This window comes from Rhinatrema bivittatum, chromosome 1 (assembly GCF_901001135.1).
Source record: "Rhinatrema bivittatum chromosome 1, aRhiBiv1.1, whole genome shotgun sequence".
NCBI classification, from domain to species: domain Eukaryota; kingdom Metazoa; phylum Chordata; class Amphibia; order Gymnophiona; family Rhinatrematidae; genus Rhinatrema; species Rhinatrema bivittatum.
Window position 1 is genome coordinate 754,005,563 of NC_042615.1, and position 16,983 is coordinate 754,022,545.

A 16,983-nucleotide genomic window follows, 5' to 3' on the forward strand; every position below is an offset into this window, starting at 1 on the left:
TACCCCCTTACCCCAAATGAAGCCATGCACCTCAGCAACTGCCTCAGAGTACAAGACTTACCACTCCTCAACAGCTTTTTCTAGTGATTCATGTCAGCTAACCACTGAGAAATACTTAGCAATGCCTCTCGGACTGGATTTCCATAAGCACAGCAGATAATGTACAGGGAATGTTTGAATAAAAAAAAATAAAGAAAAGGGAATTTCTGAAGCAAATAGTGATCTTTAGAAAAATAGAAATATTTCTGGAAAAAAATAAGAACATAAGTTGCCATACTGAGTCAGACCAACATCCTGTTTCCCACAATGGCCAATCCAGGATACAAGTACCTGGAAAGTACCCAAACATTAAATAGATCCCATGCTACTAATGCCAGTGGCTATTCCCTAAGTAAACTTGACTAATAGCAGTTATGGACTTCTCCTACAGGACCTTAGCCAAAACCTTTTTTAAACCCAACTAAGCTAACTGCCTTAACCACATCCTCTGGCAACAAATTCCAGAACTTAATTGTGCATTGAGTGAAAAAGAATGTTCTGCAATTTGTTTTAAATGTTAACTTTATTAAGTGCCCGTGGTCCTTCTATTATCTGAAAGAGTAATAACCGATTCATATTTACCCATTCTAGTCCTCTCATGATTCTTATAGATCTGTATTATATCTCCCCCCTCAGCCGTCTCTTCTCCAAGCTGAACAGCCCTAACCTCTTTAGCCTTTCCTCATAGGGGAGCCATTCAATCCCTTTTATCATGTTGATCCCCCTTCTCTATACCTTCCTTCACTGCATCTACTGTACATCTTTTCTGAGATGCGGTGACAGAATTGAACACAGTACTCAAGGTGCACACTCACCATAGAGCAACACAGAGGAATTATGAAATTGTTTTATTCACCATTCCTTTCTTAAAAATTCCTAACATTATTTACTTTTTTGAACACCGCAGCACACAGAACCAATTATATCAATGTATTGTCCACTATGATGCCTAGATCTTTTTCCTAGGTGGTAGCACCTAATATGAAACCTAATATCATGTAACTACAGCATGGGTTATTTTTCCCTATATGCATCACTTTGCACTTTTCCACATTAAATTTCATCTTCCATTTGGATGCCCAATCTTCCAGTCTCGCAAGGTCCTCCTGCAATTTATTACTATCCACTTGTAATTTAACTACTCTCAATAATTTTGTATTTGTAAATTTGATCCTATAACTCGTCATTCCCCTTTCCAGATCATTTATAAATATAAAGCACCAGTCCAAGTACAGATCCCTGAGGCACTCCACTGTTTACCTCTCTCCACTGAGAAAACTGACCATTTAATCCTACTTTCTGTTTCTTCTTTTTTTGTGGTTTTTTTTTTAACTAGTTTACAGTCCTCAAAAGTACACTGACTCCTATACCATTACTTTTTGGACACTAAAAATCTTCCAGAACTGGCAATACATTGTTACTGGTCCTGTTAATGGATTAATTGATTTCTTCTATAAACAGGAATAAGCCCAGTTCATATACTTTAAAAAGAACAGTGGCCAGAGTTAGTACAAGCTCCTTCCATCTTCAAGTGAAATCTATTTATTTATTTAATCTGTTTATATACCATCATTCCATGTGAGAATCACTAGATCATAACGATTTACAGGTAAAACATTCATAAATATAATGAGTGTTATTTATTTATTTATTTATTTAAAAAGCTTTTATATACCGCTATTTGGATATAACTATCATAACGGTTTACAATATTTATCAATATTTAACAAATAACAAACAGTACAGAGTTCAAAAGCGTCATTCTTACATTCTTAAAAATTAAACAAAAAATTACAATTTAAAATCAAATTTAACTCATTCATCTAAACATTCATATCATTAGCAGTCTCAAAAAAACGTATGCTGCACGGTAGATTCAAGTTGATACTGAAAATACTTATTCTGTCTCGGTCTTGTCTGTACCAAAGGCTTGCTTGTATAACCAAGTTTTAATTTTTTTTTTTTTTATTGAATCGCATTAGTTTCTAATCTTAACTCTGTAGGAAGCTTGTTCCAAATTGTTGGTCCAGCCAGTGACAGTGCTCTTTTCCTTACAGATGTTAGCTTTGCTGATACCAATGATTGAATAGATAGAAGTCCTTTACTGGTGGATCTTAAATTTCTCTGCGGTGTGTGTAGTCTTATTACCGCATTTAGCCATTCAACGTTTTCATTATGGATTGCTTTATGTAAAATACATAGCGCCTTGTATTGGACTCTCTGTTCTATTGGTAGCCAATGGAGTTCCATCAAGACGGGGGTAATATGATCTTTTCTGTTTGCTGTGTTCTGCAAAAATTTGGAAAGGCCATAGAGTGGAATAGGGCAAGCCCAGAAAAAGGGCGTTACAGTAGTCTGTTGATGAAAAAATCAAAGTTTGTAACGCGGTTCTGAAATCTTTTGTATCTAAAAATGGTTTTAGTCTCCTGAGTGTTAATAGTTTGAAATACCCTTCTTTTGCTTTTTTTGCAATGTGATTTTTAAAATTTAATTCTGGGTCTAAATGTATTCCGAGATCTCTGACTGTAGATCCCAAGTTTAATTTTAATGTTTCATATTTAAATTGTAGCTTTGAATAATTTGGGGAGATTTTCCTTTCCAACAGCATGATTTCAGTCTTGTCTATATTAATGCATAGTTTCATTTGGTTTTACACTTGTTTGATTACGTTCAAATAAAGCGAGGTAATTTGAAACGCTTTTTCTACAGTATCATTAACAGATATCTGAAAGTCGTCAGCATAAGAGTAGTACTTTAGCCCAAGTCCTGATAGTAAATGGCATAATGGAGTCATATAGATATTAAACAAGGTTGCCGATAAGGCAGAACCTTGTGGTATACCAGTATTGAGGTTAATAATTTCAGAAATTCTATTATTAATTTGCACTTGAAATGTTCTGTCATTTAAAAATGAAATGAGCCATTGTAATGGCGGTCCTTCTATCCCTATTTCCTTTAACCTGTGAATCATGATTTCATGGTCCACAGTGTCAAATGCTGCCGAGAGATCAAGAAATAAAAGTAAATATTTATTTCCAGTATGGAAACCTTTTAATAAGGAATCCTGCAAGGACAATAGTGATATTTCTGTGTTTAGGTTTTTTCTGAAGCCAAATTGTGTATTATAGAGGATATCATTCTCATCAAGATGTTTATTTAGCTGTTTCAATACTATTTTCTCTATGGGTCAGATTTTAAAACTTAGGTGCGGGTGCAGATTTGTGCGCGCAACCCAGCGCGTACAAATCTACGCCCGATTTTATAACATGCGCATGCAGCCACACGCATGTTATAAAATCGAATCCCCCCCCCCCGTGTAATTTTCTTGGTTGAGAAAAAATGGTATATTCATCATTTACAATTTGGTTTATAACTACAGTATCGCTATCTTTTAACCATGTTTCGGTAATAGCTAGAATGTCCGGTTTTTCTTCTATCTGCAATTAACATTGTTTTTTTAGATATTGATTGTATATTAATAACAGTGAGAGAAGAAAATAATTAGCAAAAGAATTTTTTAGTGGAATTTGGATAACATTTCTGTGTATCATATTCTCTTTTATAAGTTTCTTGTTTTGTACTTTGTTAGTCATAGAAATCTGGGTTGTAAATACCTTGATGCATTATGACTGGAATATTAAGATCTTGTTTCAGAGGCATCATGATAAGTGATTCTTGATTGCGTTGCAAATCGGTTCACACAGAGAGGCAAACTAAGGGGAACGCCTCTTAGTCGTGTTCCTTTGTTGCGTGACGCCCAGCTTCAGCGCGACACTTATGGCCCCCCAATACCTACGGATGATGTCTGTTGCGGTCCCGGTTGCGGGGTTCGTGACCAGGTCCTTACCTCTGTTTTCCTCGGGGAGCTGGCATCGGGGTCCAGCATCTTTTGGGCCTACTCGGCCTCTCCGCAGCAGCGTCCCCACTAGGGAGACACCGCCGAGCTGCAAGTCTTAGCTCCGCCCCTCATAGGTGAGTTGCTAGTTGCTGTTCTTGCTTTCTTGATCCTGTCTTGTTCCAGCTCCATTCCTGTTCCAGCTTCCGCTTCATATCCAGCTTCTGTTCCTGATCCTGTTTCCAGTCCGGCTCCTGCCTTGTTCCAGCTCTGTTCCTGATCCTGCCTCCGCTCCTGTTCCTGCTTCAGTCCTTCTCTCCAGTTCCAGTCTCATCTTCGGATTGTTTTCTTGGCTCTTGACTCCGGTTTGTCTGTGGATACTCCTTGATCACCGCCAGCCCAGTACTTGGATCATCTTCATGCTGCTGTCCTTTCGTCCGGGAGACCCCTCCTAAGTCCCAGCAGCCCGGGTCCTCAGGGGCTCCTCCCGGGGGGATCTTGGGCTTCCAGGGTGAAGTCTCTGCTTGGCCTCCTGGCTCCGTGCTGCCCCCCAGCCTTTTCTTCTCGGCGGAGTCCACTTTACGTACATACTTCTCTCCGCACGGCCAGACCAAGGGTCCACCACTTCGGTCGTGACAATGTCAATGGGGCGGGCTTACGTGATTCGGGGGGGGGGGACGGGGGACAGTGCTGCAAGGTGTTCTGAGCCGCTGGGGTAAATTCAATGCGATGACAAAGGTAGACAAACATTGTGCTTTTGAAAACTGCTACTTTTATGCACATAACTCCTTTGAAAATTCACTCCACAGAGCTGAACTGTCAAAAGGTTTTAAGTGTATAAATGGACGGTCCAAGTGCAGGAGGTTGCTCCCGGACCCCCGCTGGATTTTTGGCAAGTCTTGTGGGGGTCAGGAGGGTCCCCGAAGACTTGCCAAAAGCCGTTGGTGGTCCAGCAGGGGTCCGGGACCGATCTCCTGCACTCGGGCCATCGGCTGCCAGTAATCAAAATGGCGCCGATAGCCTTTGCCCTTACTATGACACAGGGGCTATTGGTGCCATTGGTCAGCCCCTGTCACATGGTAGGAGCACAAGATGGCGCGGGCCATCCAGTGCTCCTACCATGTAACAGGGTCCGGCCAATGACACGGATACCCTGTCACATGGTAAGGGCAAAGGGCCATCGGCGCCATTTTGATTAGTGGCAGCCGACGGCCCGGGAGCGGGAGATCGCTCCAGGGACCCCCACTGGACCACCAGGTACCTGTAAAAAGTTTTTTGGGGGGTCGGGAGGGTGGGAGAAGCTAAGGGATTAGTTTTAAAAGGTCGGGGTGGGTTTAGGGGTTATTTTTGTGTGCCGTTTTTCCCGCCCTCCCCCAAAACGATAAGAGAACCCCCACAATCAATATTGTGGGGTTTTCCTATCGTTTTGGGGGAGCCCCTGATTTCTGACGATTTTGAAAATATCGTCCGATATTTTCAATCGTCTGAAGCCCGATTCACATCCCTAAAAATAATCATAGAAACCAAGAACATAATTTTAGATAAGGACCATAAACCCAACAAGGTCTGCCCCATTCATCTTTTGTTGCAATATACCTTAATTCCCAGGTATCTCTGATTTTCTCTTTACTTCTTGGCAATTATGGATCCTCTATGCTTATCCCATGCTTTCTTGAATTCTGTTACTGTTTTTCCTCCACATTCTCCATTGAGAGGCTGTCCCTCCTTTCTGTGGAGAAATATCTCTTAATATTACTTCTCAGTTTCCCCCCTTTGAGTCTCTTATTGTTCTAATACATTTTTTTCCCACTGAAAAATGGTTTGTGTCTTGTGCATGATTTATTTCTTTCAGGTGTTTGAATCTATCATATTTCCCCCCTCTCCTCCCTGGGATATTCATATTTAGGTCCTTAGGTCTCATCTCATATGTTTTTTTTTGTGTGTAAAAACTCTGCCATTTTGGTAGCCCATCCCTGGACCACCTCTATTCTGACTCTATCCTTTTGGAAGTACAGCATCCAAAATTGGATGAGATCACCATAAAATAAATTCTTTATGCTGTTCTAAATGCTTTATTTATATATGAGTACATTTTGTATTGGTCAATTTATTGATGTCAGCAAACCATTTGTACACATATTCAGCTACCACAACTTAAATGCTCCCTGATACATTAGTATTTTGATTTTGACATGTTCTTTGTATACAAACTAGTTCCTTAGATGCATCAGTCTATCTAGTATAACATCATAGATATGAGTTTTTTCCTGTAAAACATACCCCTAAAAGAAATGAAAATAGAAATAATATAATATACTATCACACAATTATTAGAAAACTTAAACAGCTATCAGAGCTTCCATTTATGCAAGTGTTTTACTCTGTCTAGGTTAATATAGCTTACCTAGCAGATCATTCTGAGACAGCCAATCCATAATTTTTACATTGGGTGCCAATTTTAGCTCCTTTGGCCACCGACTGCGCTGGTACCTCCAAATCACCTTTTGGGGAAGACGTGCAAAAGCAGCATTCATTTCTTTCACAATATCCAATTGTTCAATGGAGGTCACCATGGAGCCCATTGTCACAATGATGAAACCAGCTTCACCAGATTGTCCAATAAAGTCTTCAAGTTCCTGTACAAATTTAGTAACAGTATGAAAATGACCTTTTTTTTTTTTTAAATAATAAATTACACTTTTCAGCACTTCAAAGCAGATTATATTCAGATGCTATAGGTATTTCCCTATCACCAGAGGGTTTATAATCTAATTTTGTACCTGAGGGTAAAATTACTTGCCCAAGGTCATGAGGAGCAACAGTGGGCTTTGAACCCTGGTTTCCCTGGTTCAAAGCCTCTGCACAGTTCCTTTAACTACCAAATACACTGACCATAATCTTCTCAACACAAGGGCTAGAAGTGAGTCAATATGAAGTAGTAGGCATATTCCATACCAAAGGTCCCCAAATCCAGACCTCAATGGCCACAAACCAGTTGGGTTTTCAGGATTTCCAAAATTAATTTTAATGAGGCATATTATACAATGGAGGCAGTGCAATCAAATAGATTTCATGCATAGTCATTGTGGAAACTCTGAAAACACTGATAAACAAAGTTTTTGTTTCCTTTAGGTTTTTTGATGTTCCAAATAGATTTTTTGATGTTGATCACAGATATTACTTCGAAATTTGTACATCACATAAGGTTTTTGAGAAACGGCCAATTTTGTGTTACAATAATTGTGAAATTTTAAAGCAATCTCACTTACATATATTTTCTTGCTGGACAGTAGTTTTTATGATTTTTAAAATTTATGTCGTATTTTTGACAGCCATAAGCAACGTAACATGTAACAGAGATTAATTTTTTTTAAAATAAACCAAGAAACTCTGCCTGATCATGCCAGAACTTGCTCGGGCAAGCCCCAGCTCGGCTGCAAGATTCCAACTTGTTTCCACGATGATGCAGCCTTATATAAGCAGCAGCAATGAGTAGTCTCCTATGCAATGTCTGTGTGAATGAGAAAATCGTTTCGCTAAAACTGTTGAGTTTAAAGCTTGTGAATTTAATTTCATATACTTTATGAAATGACACGCCAATGTCGTAATAGCCGTGACGCGTTTTGTTACATCTGTGGTGAGTTTACTCTGAAAGCACAGAAAAGGAGTATGACTTCATTCTTCATTTCCACTTGGACTTCTTCCCAGACAACCTTGGTGCTGTGAATGACGAACATGGTGAAAGGTTTCATCAAGACATTGTCAAAATGGAGAACGGTATCAAGGCAAGTGGAACCCCTCCATACTGGGTGACTATTGTTGGACTCTCATCCATGAAGTGTCGGACAGTGATTACAAAACATTTTTAGTTTTGTTTTCTGGTGCCAACATTGCCATTATAGCTTATGCCGCTACAGACATGTAACAATGCTTAATGTATATCGTACTTTTCTGGCAAAAGGTACATGATACAGACATAATACATGCATATTTGTGTACAGCTTGTTAAAATCTACTTGTTTCACCGAAGGTTGTGGAGGAAACAAAATGTTCCCAGAAATTTGTTTACCAGTGAAACCAGAATAGGTTGCATCCCTCAAAGACCATATCTGGGAAACCAGGCAGTTGTCTAGAGTACCAAAATTTAAGAGGCAACAAAACTGCTCCATAGGAGTATAGCTGATGAGGATCCCCAGGCCCTAGCAGGTGAAGAGATGGAGGAACCTTTAGACTTTCATAAGGGCATGGGACATACACTGCGGATCCCTAAAGACTTGAAGTTGAAAAAGAAGAAAGGGGTGGGGATAACCTGCATAGGGTAAGCTGCATGGAGGGGCAGTTACTACCAATAAGCAAATTGCTGGGCAGACTGGCTGGACCGTGTGGTTTTTATCTGCCATCATTACTATGTTACTATGTCATAGTACATCATCACCCATAATAACCCCTTACCAAAATCCACTCTACTATACAACGCTGCTATTGTGTGACCATCATAATAGGCATCATTGTGTGGTGATGTATACCATAAGTCACTCTGCCTTATATTTAATCATTGGTCAGTCCATAATTCTTATTTTTTTATACTGCTGTGTTAAATTGCTCTTTGTGCATTAAAACTAAGACATATACCTTCTTTCTTTCAGAAATTCCACATATATAATAGCGTCCACTTATCTTGATGTTTTCAATCTTCCATGACGATATTTCTTACTGTTTTTTCTCCACCAACCTTCATGCCTAACTATTAACAGCAATGTGAGAACTCAACACATTGCTTCTCCATGCCTGACACTGTACAATGTTTCGGACTCTCTCTTGTCCTTCCTCAAGGGCAAAATCTGCATCATAAATACAACCTTCATAAGTCATTTATTACTTTATTCACTTACATTGTCCAAGTGTACAACCCGCTACTCACTCATTTCCCGGTATGGTGTTTCTCAGCGTTTTTTATCCTTCTCTTCCGGTTCTCTCACCCGCCTTAATTTAAACCCCTTTACCAGAGTGACGTGACTCGGACGTCACTTCTGGATTTATAATGAGTACCATTCAATAGCACTGTTTAAACCTGATGGTGTAACTGTACGCATCCAGAAGATCCACTGTTGTTCTCTTAGGTTTAACAAAAAATTCGGATCACCTTCTCTTAAATTCAATGGAACTACATCTAAGACACGCCATTGTAATTGTTGAAAAGTATGTTGTTTCTCTTTACAATGGGCCACCATCGGAGCCAACATTTTTCCTGTGACAATGCAACTACGATGTTCTATTAATCGTACACGAATTTGACGTTTAGTGCGCCTGATGTAATACAAATTGCAGGGGCAGGTGATTAAATAAATCACCCTGGAAGTATCACAATTTGTATACTGTCGTGCCCTATGTACTTTGCCACTTTTATCTGTCCAATCCAGACCTTTTATAGCTTGGTCACACATCGAGCAATGATTGCACGGCCAATGTCCTTTTCTATCATCAGTCCCTGCAGCTTCTTGAGGAGACAAAAAAGAATGAGTAACATAATCACCAATATTCTTGCCTCTACTATATGCGATTGTAAGATATTCTCGAAAAATATCATGTGTCTTCAAGACAGGCCAATGATGACAGATCAAAGAAGCGATTTTACCTGCCTTGTTAGAAAAAGGTAAAGTGCATACTATTCGTGATTCCTCTTGTTCTGATGTTTTACCAGTATGCACTATACACATCGTGCAATCATTGCTCGATGTGTGACCAAGCTATAAAAGGTCTGGATTGGACAGATAAAAGTGGCAAAGTACATAGAGCATGACAGTATACAAATTATGATACTTCCAGGGTGATTTATTTAATCACCTGCCCCTGCAATTTGTATTACATCGGGCGCACTAAACGTCAAATTCGTGTACGATTAATAGAACATCGCAGTTGCATTGTCACAGGAAAAATGTTGGCTCCGATGGTGGCCCATTGTAAAGAGAAACAACATACTTTTCAACAATTACAATGGCGTGTCTTAGATGTAGTTCCATTGAATTTAAGAGGAGGTGATCCGAATTTTTTGTTAAACCTAAGAGAACAACAGTGGATCTTCTGGATGCGTACAGTTACACCATTAGGTTTAAACAGTGCTATTGAATGGTACTCATTATAAATCCAGAAGTGACGTCCGAGTCACGTCACTCTGGTAAAGGGGTTTAAATTAAGGCGGGTGAGAGAACCGGAAGAGAAGGATGAGAAACGCCATGCTGGGAAATGAGTGAGTAGCGGGTTGTACACTTGGACAATGTAAGTGAATAAAGTAATAAATGACTTATGAAGGTTGTATTTATGACGCAGGTTTTGCCCTTGAGGAAGGACAAGAGAGAGTCCGAAACATTGTACAGTGTCAGGCACGGAGAAGCAATGTGTTGAGTTCTCACATTGCTGTTAATGGTTGGGCATGAAGGTTGGTGGAGAAAAAACAGTAAGAAATATCATCATGGAAGATTGAAAACATCAAGATAAGTGGACGCTATTATATATGTGGAATTTCTGAAAGAAAGAAGGTATATGTCTTAGTTTTAACGCACAAAGAGCACTTTAACACAGCAGTATAAAAAAATATAAGAATTATGGACTGAGCAATGATTAAATATAAGGCAGAGTGACTTATGGTATTCATCATCACACAATGATGCCTATTATGATGGTCACACAATAGCAGCGTCGTATAGTAGAGTGGATTTTGGTAAGGGGTTATTATGGGTGATGATGTGTAGTTAACTGACCCCTGCCTCATCATATTTAGCTATCGCTCTAAGTGGTTTTGGATGACTATGTCATAGTAGCCAGAAGAGAGATTCCACAGTGTGGGGCCACACTAGAAAAAGCTCTTTGCCCATATCTTGTCAAATGCATCACACAGACTGTAGGAATACACATTAAACCAGCCTACCTATATCTCATATTCCTTCTTGGATTGTACCAGCTCAATCTATTGTTCAAATGAGAGGGCTACTTATTCTGCACCCAAAAAGCCGACAATAAAACCTTAAACTTACTTCTAGCCATAATTAGAAGCCAATGTATTTTATGCAACAATGGTGTGACAAAGGATGTCTCAAGCTACTTGTCGTCATTCTTGCCTCCATATTCTTTATCAGCTGTAGTTTGTATACTCTTAGCTGGTAAACCAATATACAGCACATTGCAATCATCAATCTGTGCAAGAATCAAGGTATAGACTGCCATTTTTAAAATACAAAAATCCAGAAACAGATGCAACTGCCTTATCAATCTCAATTTCAAATAAACATTATGAACCTCTTCAAAATTTAATACTGAATCAAATTTAACATCCAAAGATTTAATATAAGGCACAGGCATAACTGAAATCCATTGATCAGTGTAAAAACAGACTAGGTCTACTGATTTCATAGACGCAATTTCTGTTATACTAGGATTTAGGGCCAATTTACTATTCAGCAACCACCTTGCCAGTTATTCAATTGTACAATTGCAGCCTCAGCATCCATACCAACAGGGACCACAAACTGAATATCATCCGCATAGATATGGGTAATAAACCTGTAAGATTAAATGTCTACCTAGTAGATGCCGAAAGATATTAAAACCAGGGACAGGCAAGATCCATGTGGCACCCCACATAACATCTAACCATAGTAGTGTTTCCAAAACACATGGATTTTATCCTTTGCAATAGTTAGGAAGACACCCATTTGAAATATGCAGTATTAAAAAAAAAAAAAAAAAGTCGAGTGAATTGACATATAGTGGAAATGTACTTGTTAAGGCTAAAAAGATTTGGCTGGCCTGAAACAGGTAGATTGCTGGGGCAAGAGGCTTTAATTCTGCCCTTAAACTACTGAGTGGATCAAAGCAATTCAGGCAAGCAAGGACTTGCTGGCAGTCTGAAATCTAGACTTGCAATCCTGACCCTGAGGACTGGCTGTTGCAATGAATACTGCTGTATTTAAAACCAACACAAACCATCCCAATGAATGTGACAATTCAAACATTCATGGGAGATCCTTAACACACAGATGTTTCAGAAGATGTTCAAGACATGTGATATGATTCTTCTTATGCTGGGAAAAGTCACAGAATACCACATGACTTACAATACACATTAAACAGAAAAATATATCCTCAAGGAATATAATATATATAAAATTACCGCTATGTAAAAAATGTAAATATGTTGGACATAAAATAACACATTTTAAAACAAATTTAAAAAAACCCATCAACATTTATAAGCAATTGCAGTACTTAGATGAAGAACATAAAATGTGTCAAAAGTCCAGATACACATATCACTAAAATGAAAAAACATGCCCAATATGTTGAAATCTAATATAGAAAGATGCTTAAATCAGCAGGGAAAGCTTGCAGAGGCATAGTTTTGGGAATGCTTTCCACCACAGATTTGTAGAAGGGGTAGGTGTGGCTATATGAGGGGGGTGTAGGTGGCATGTGGGGGGATGTCTGTGCGGGCACATAGATGTGTAGGTGAGGATGATGGGAAGGTGAGAGTGTGTATATGGGGGAGGGCTTATGATGTGTGTGGATAGGTTGTGTGTATAAGGATGTGATTGGGGCAAGTGTACATGTGTGAAGATGTGGAGAAGCTGCATCATTTATTTTCTCTGTCTCTGTGTGAAGATGTAGGTGTTTTGGAAGTAAATGTGAGGGGTATGTGTGTATGTGGGGGTGTAGTGTGGGTGGTGTGCATGAATGTTATGGTAGGTGAGGTATGTGGATGTAGGCTGGGTGTCTGTATGTGTAGTGGAGGATGTAGGAATGTGTGTGCGGATGTTTGTGAGAGTGGTGGTTGTGGGATATGTGGACACATGTGGGTGTACTTTGAAAGCACAATTTTATGCCATCCTTTGCAGTTGCTTCAGTTATTTTTCCTATTTTGCCTCTCCCTGCCTGTGTTGCTCTGTGGCAAAGTGCTGGAAGGGTGAGAAGGGGTGTTTTACATGCAGCGCTCGTCAGAATAACAGTTTCTCATAGAAAGCAATGGTTTCCAAACTCATCTGAAATATATTTTCTTTCTGCATACTAGATTTGGTGGATTTCCATCCCATTTTTGGATTGTATCTACAGTCGGATTGATAATTCTTGTATATAATTCTTTTCAACATTCCATATGCTGGAAAGCATAAAAATGGAACAACTCGACTAGTGGTACCCAAGTTCAATATAACTAAAGTGACTGAAAAGACTATTAATTCTTATTAATTGTTACTCACCCTTGATAGAATTATTTTCTAAAATTTACCTAATCTAAAGGTTCTCCGGTCCCCCTACAGGCCTTCTTGCAGTCTCTGATCTGAAAAAGAGGCACTGCTATAACTTTCTGCTCCCAAAGACTCCAGGCAGGCCCAGAACTGCAAGCATACCTTCTCCTCATTCATCTCCAGGCTCTGGAACTCTCTCCTGAGACACCAGACTAGCCACTAACATATTGAGATTCTACCAGATTTAGGGGCCGATGCAATATAAAGCGCATAAAGCGGGTGCTGAAAAGTTAGCGCCCCCGCAAGGGGGACGCCATGCAATACTCAAATTATTTATTTATTTAAGGTTTTTATATACCGGCATTCATGATACAATCACATTATGCTGGTTTCCAGTTAAACAGGGGTGCAATATAGACATCAAACTGAAACTATAGTGCAGAAGAAAGCAGTTACAAATAACAAGGACTGTTGAACTGGGAGAAGAGAGCAATAAAGGAAAAGGTTAATAATGGCAAAAATTATTTACAAAGAGATGAAATTGAGCTGACTTTGTAATGTATGTAGATGGAGAAGGGCATAAATTGGAGTCCGGGAAAGCTTGCTTAAACAGCAGTCTTAAATCTTAAATTAGGGAGTCATGCTAGCAAGGAGGCGCTAGGGTCACTTGCGCGACCTTAGCACCTCCTTGCTAACGCAACTCTGCCGTGGCTGCCGGTTATGAAGACTGACGCCAGTTTATTGGCGGCCATTTTCATTACTGGCAGACGGCCAGTTATGAAAACTGACGCCGAGTTTACCGGCGTCGGTCTTCATAACTCGGCGGTCTGCCAAGTTATTTATTTATTTTATTTTCTTTACTTCTTTTCTTAAGTAAAAAAAAACCTCGGCAGACCGCCGAGTTATAAAGATTGACGCCGGTAAACTCGGCGTCGGTCTTCATAACCAGCAGCTGTGGCGGGGTTGCATTAGCAAGGAGGCACTAAGGTCGCACAAGCGACCCTAGCACCTCCTTGCTAGCGCAACCCCCTAATTTGGGTATTGCATGGCACCCCCCCTTGCGGGCGCCATGCGCACATTAGGAAAGTGGATGCTGACCGGCGTCATGCACGCATTAGGAAAGCGGGCGCTGACCTTTCAGCGCCCGCTTTCTGAGATTTTTATTGCATCGGCCTCATAGTCTGTAGAAGAGTAATTATATAGCAGTGCCGAGAAAGCAGTGGTTTGTTATTTTGCAGTGAGGGAAAAGAGTGTGAGTTGCAAGTATTTCCTGACCTTTTGTTTCATTTATAGCTAGTAGAACAGTATTTAGAATAGTGTCTGCATACATTCAGGATCAGGCTGACTTAGTTGCAGGAAAATTCAGAAGATTTGCATGATTTTACATAGAGTAGAGCGGGAATTTATATTTTTTTGTGAGAACCGGGACTTCCAATCTCCTGAAGCAAGTGGACACTGCAGCTGAACTGCACACAGGATTTCAAGTATCTGCATTGGCTTTATCTCGCACAAAGTGGAAAAGCTTGCCTATAGAAAAGGAAAACAGAACTCACGTGAGACTTAACTGAGAACTTATATTATTCAACGCACAATTAAACTCTGGAATTTGTTGGAATTTGTTGCCAGAGAATGTGGTTCGTGCAGTTAGTATAGCTGTGTTTAAAAAAGGATTGGATAAGTTCTTGGAGGAGAAGTCCATTACCTGCTATTAAGTTTACTTAGAGAATAGCCACTGCCATTAGCAATGGTTACATGGAATAGACTTAGTTTTTGGGTGCTTGCCAGGTTCTTGTGGCCTGGATTGGCCACTGTTGGAGACGGGATGCTGGGCTTGATGGACCCTTGGTCTGACCCAGTATGGCATTTTCTTATGTTCTTATGGCCAGAATTTAGATGGGAGTTTGAAGTATTTTGCAAGTTAACTGAACTGAGATACAGAGAACGGCTAGTGATTTTTCTTTTATATCTTGCAACCTGATTTTCCCCTCTTTTCCATGTTAATAAAATCTTCTCCTTTTTTATTATAATGCCATTTGTCTTTGTTTGCTATAGAGTATAAGAATCTTAATGTGCTGTGTAACTGTGTATGCACTGATTATATATGCAAATCTTGCTGTAGCTACATACGGTGGGCTTTATGTTATCCCTTATTGTTCTATTCTCTGCTCCAGCCTCTCCTTCCCATTTCTGGGAGACGCTTTAGTTGTGTGGGCGCATTACATGCGTCTGTCCCTAAATACATAGCTGAGAAGTGGAGTTATTTTTGTGGCCTTTCCCACAACAGAGGAGAGGTTTACAGTAATAACTACCATTCCATAAAGACTTCCCACAAGAAAACATTTTACTCCTAGAGTTAATACATTTCATTTCCATCCATTAACTACTAGAGATCCTCTGTGTTAATATGTTCTTTTGAATTATATTATCCTTTGTCTTCACCATCTCCTTTGGGCGTGCATTCCTTGCATCTACCACCCTTTCCTTGAAGAAAAGAAACTTCTCTGGAGGAATAGCATTTTAGAAACTAATTTTTCTATCAAGGATGAGTGTTATATAACATGTGCCATGTTGAATCAGACCAAAAGTCCAACAAGCTCATCATATTGCCTCCAATAGTGGCCAATACAAGTTACAAATACCCAGCAGATCCATTCCTTGTTGTTCACTCCCAGGGATAAGCAGAGACTTTCCCCCAAAGAGCAGATGTAATAAAACCCGCATCAAAACCAGCACCATTTTTTGCACCGATTTTTGATACTATGCATGGTAGAAACCAGTGGCCTCACTTTATGTAATAACGTAATGGTATGCAGAGGAGACCACAATCAAAATCTATACTAGATAAAATAACACACCAAAACCCATGCAAAAGCCCTGATGCAGAAAATCACAGATGCGGGAAATCAGAAAATGCAGATGCGGGAAAAAACAGGTGTTAAAATCAGGGCTAATTTAAAAAGGGCTGCGGAGTTCCTTAGCGACATGGGCCAAACCGAGGGTTAATTGGTGCACACAGATGTCCATCAGATTTTCTGGGACACTCCTCTTTGCAGGGGAATAAAAGGCAGCTCCTTCCAGGGCCATGTACCGAGTGCTAGGAGTTGGTGATTGGAGGTGTTCTTTTGCAATTGCCGAGTAGTCTCTTTGCTACTCCTTGTTTTTCCCTTGCTGTCCCTTTCCTTTTTTTTGGTCTGTGCTTTTTAAATGAATGTATCTTTTGGGTGCATCTGATTGTTGATCTGTAATTGTTTCTATGTTTTTTTTGTCTGCTTGTTTAGATTCCTGAAAGATTGGAATGGGTGTTTGAGGCCGTAGTGAGAATGGAGTGTGACAGAGGGGGTGCAAGTAGGGGACAGGATGAGTGTGATAGATGGACAAATGACGGAATAGACAGGAGGAGTGTGGTATGCAAGTCAGTTGAGAGTAGCCAGGGAAGGGAGATGGGGGCAGGAGGAGAGGGATGTGTGTGAGGGTAGAGGGTGCAGCTAAAGGGGAAGAAAAGAAAGTGGACAGAGGTGCCAGAACAGGGGGAGAGGAATGGGAGCTGAGAGTGGAAGTAATGCCTAAGAAAGTCGGGACCCACACCTCTTATCTGATAGCTATGAACAGGCGCAAACCAGAAGCCAACAACTGGAAGAGAAGTGGTGGCAGCATGATGTGCGCTTCTTGGAAGAAGGGCTTTCTAGTGTGGCGGATCTGTGAAAAGCATACTGTGCTCTTTGGTCAGAAGACATCCACGAAAGTGAAGAGGAAGATCTGGGAGAACATCACAAAGGATGTCAGTAGCCTGCTGGAGGTCTGTCAGGACAGTGGTCCAGCTCAAGTATCATTGGAAGGACACCATGGCAGATGGCAAAGCCAATTTGGCACAGC

At 40.1% G+C, this 16,983-nt stretch overlaps 1 protein-coding gene across 1 annotated transcript in view; it reads right to left on the minus strand.

Annotated features, from left to right (window-relative positions):
* Positions 1 to 16,983, minus strand: part of UGT3A2 (UDP glycosyltransferase family 3 member A2) — a 137,607-nt gene that overhangs the window by 33,464 nt on the left and 87,160 nt on the right. Inside the window, exon 5 of the mRNA XM_029578847.1 lies at positions 6,279 to 6,510. Coding sequence (XP_029434707.1) covers positions 6,279 to 6,510 — 232 coding nt within the window. The remainder of the gene's footprint in view (positions 1 to 6,278; positions 6,511 to 16,983) is intronic.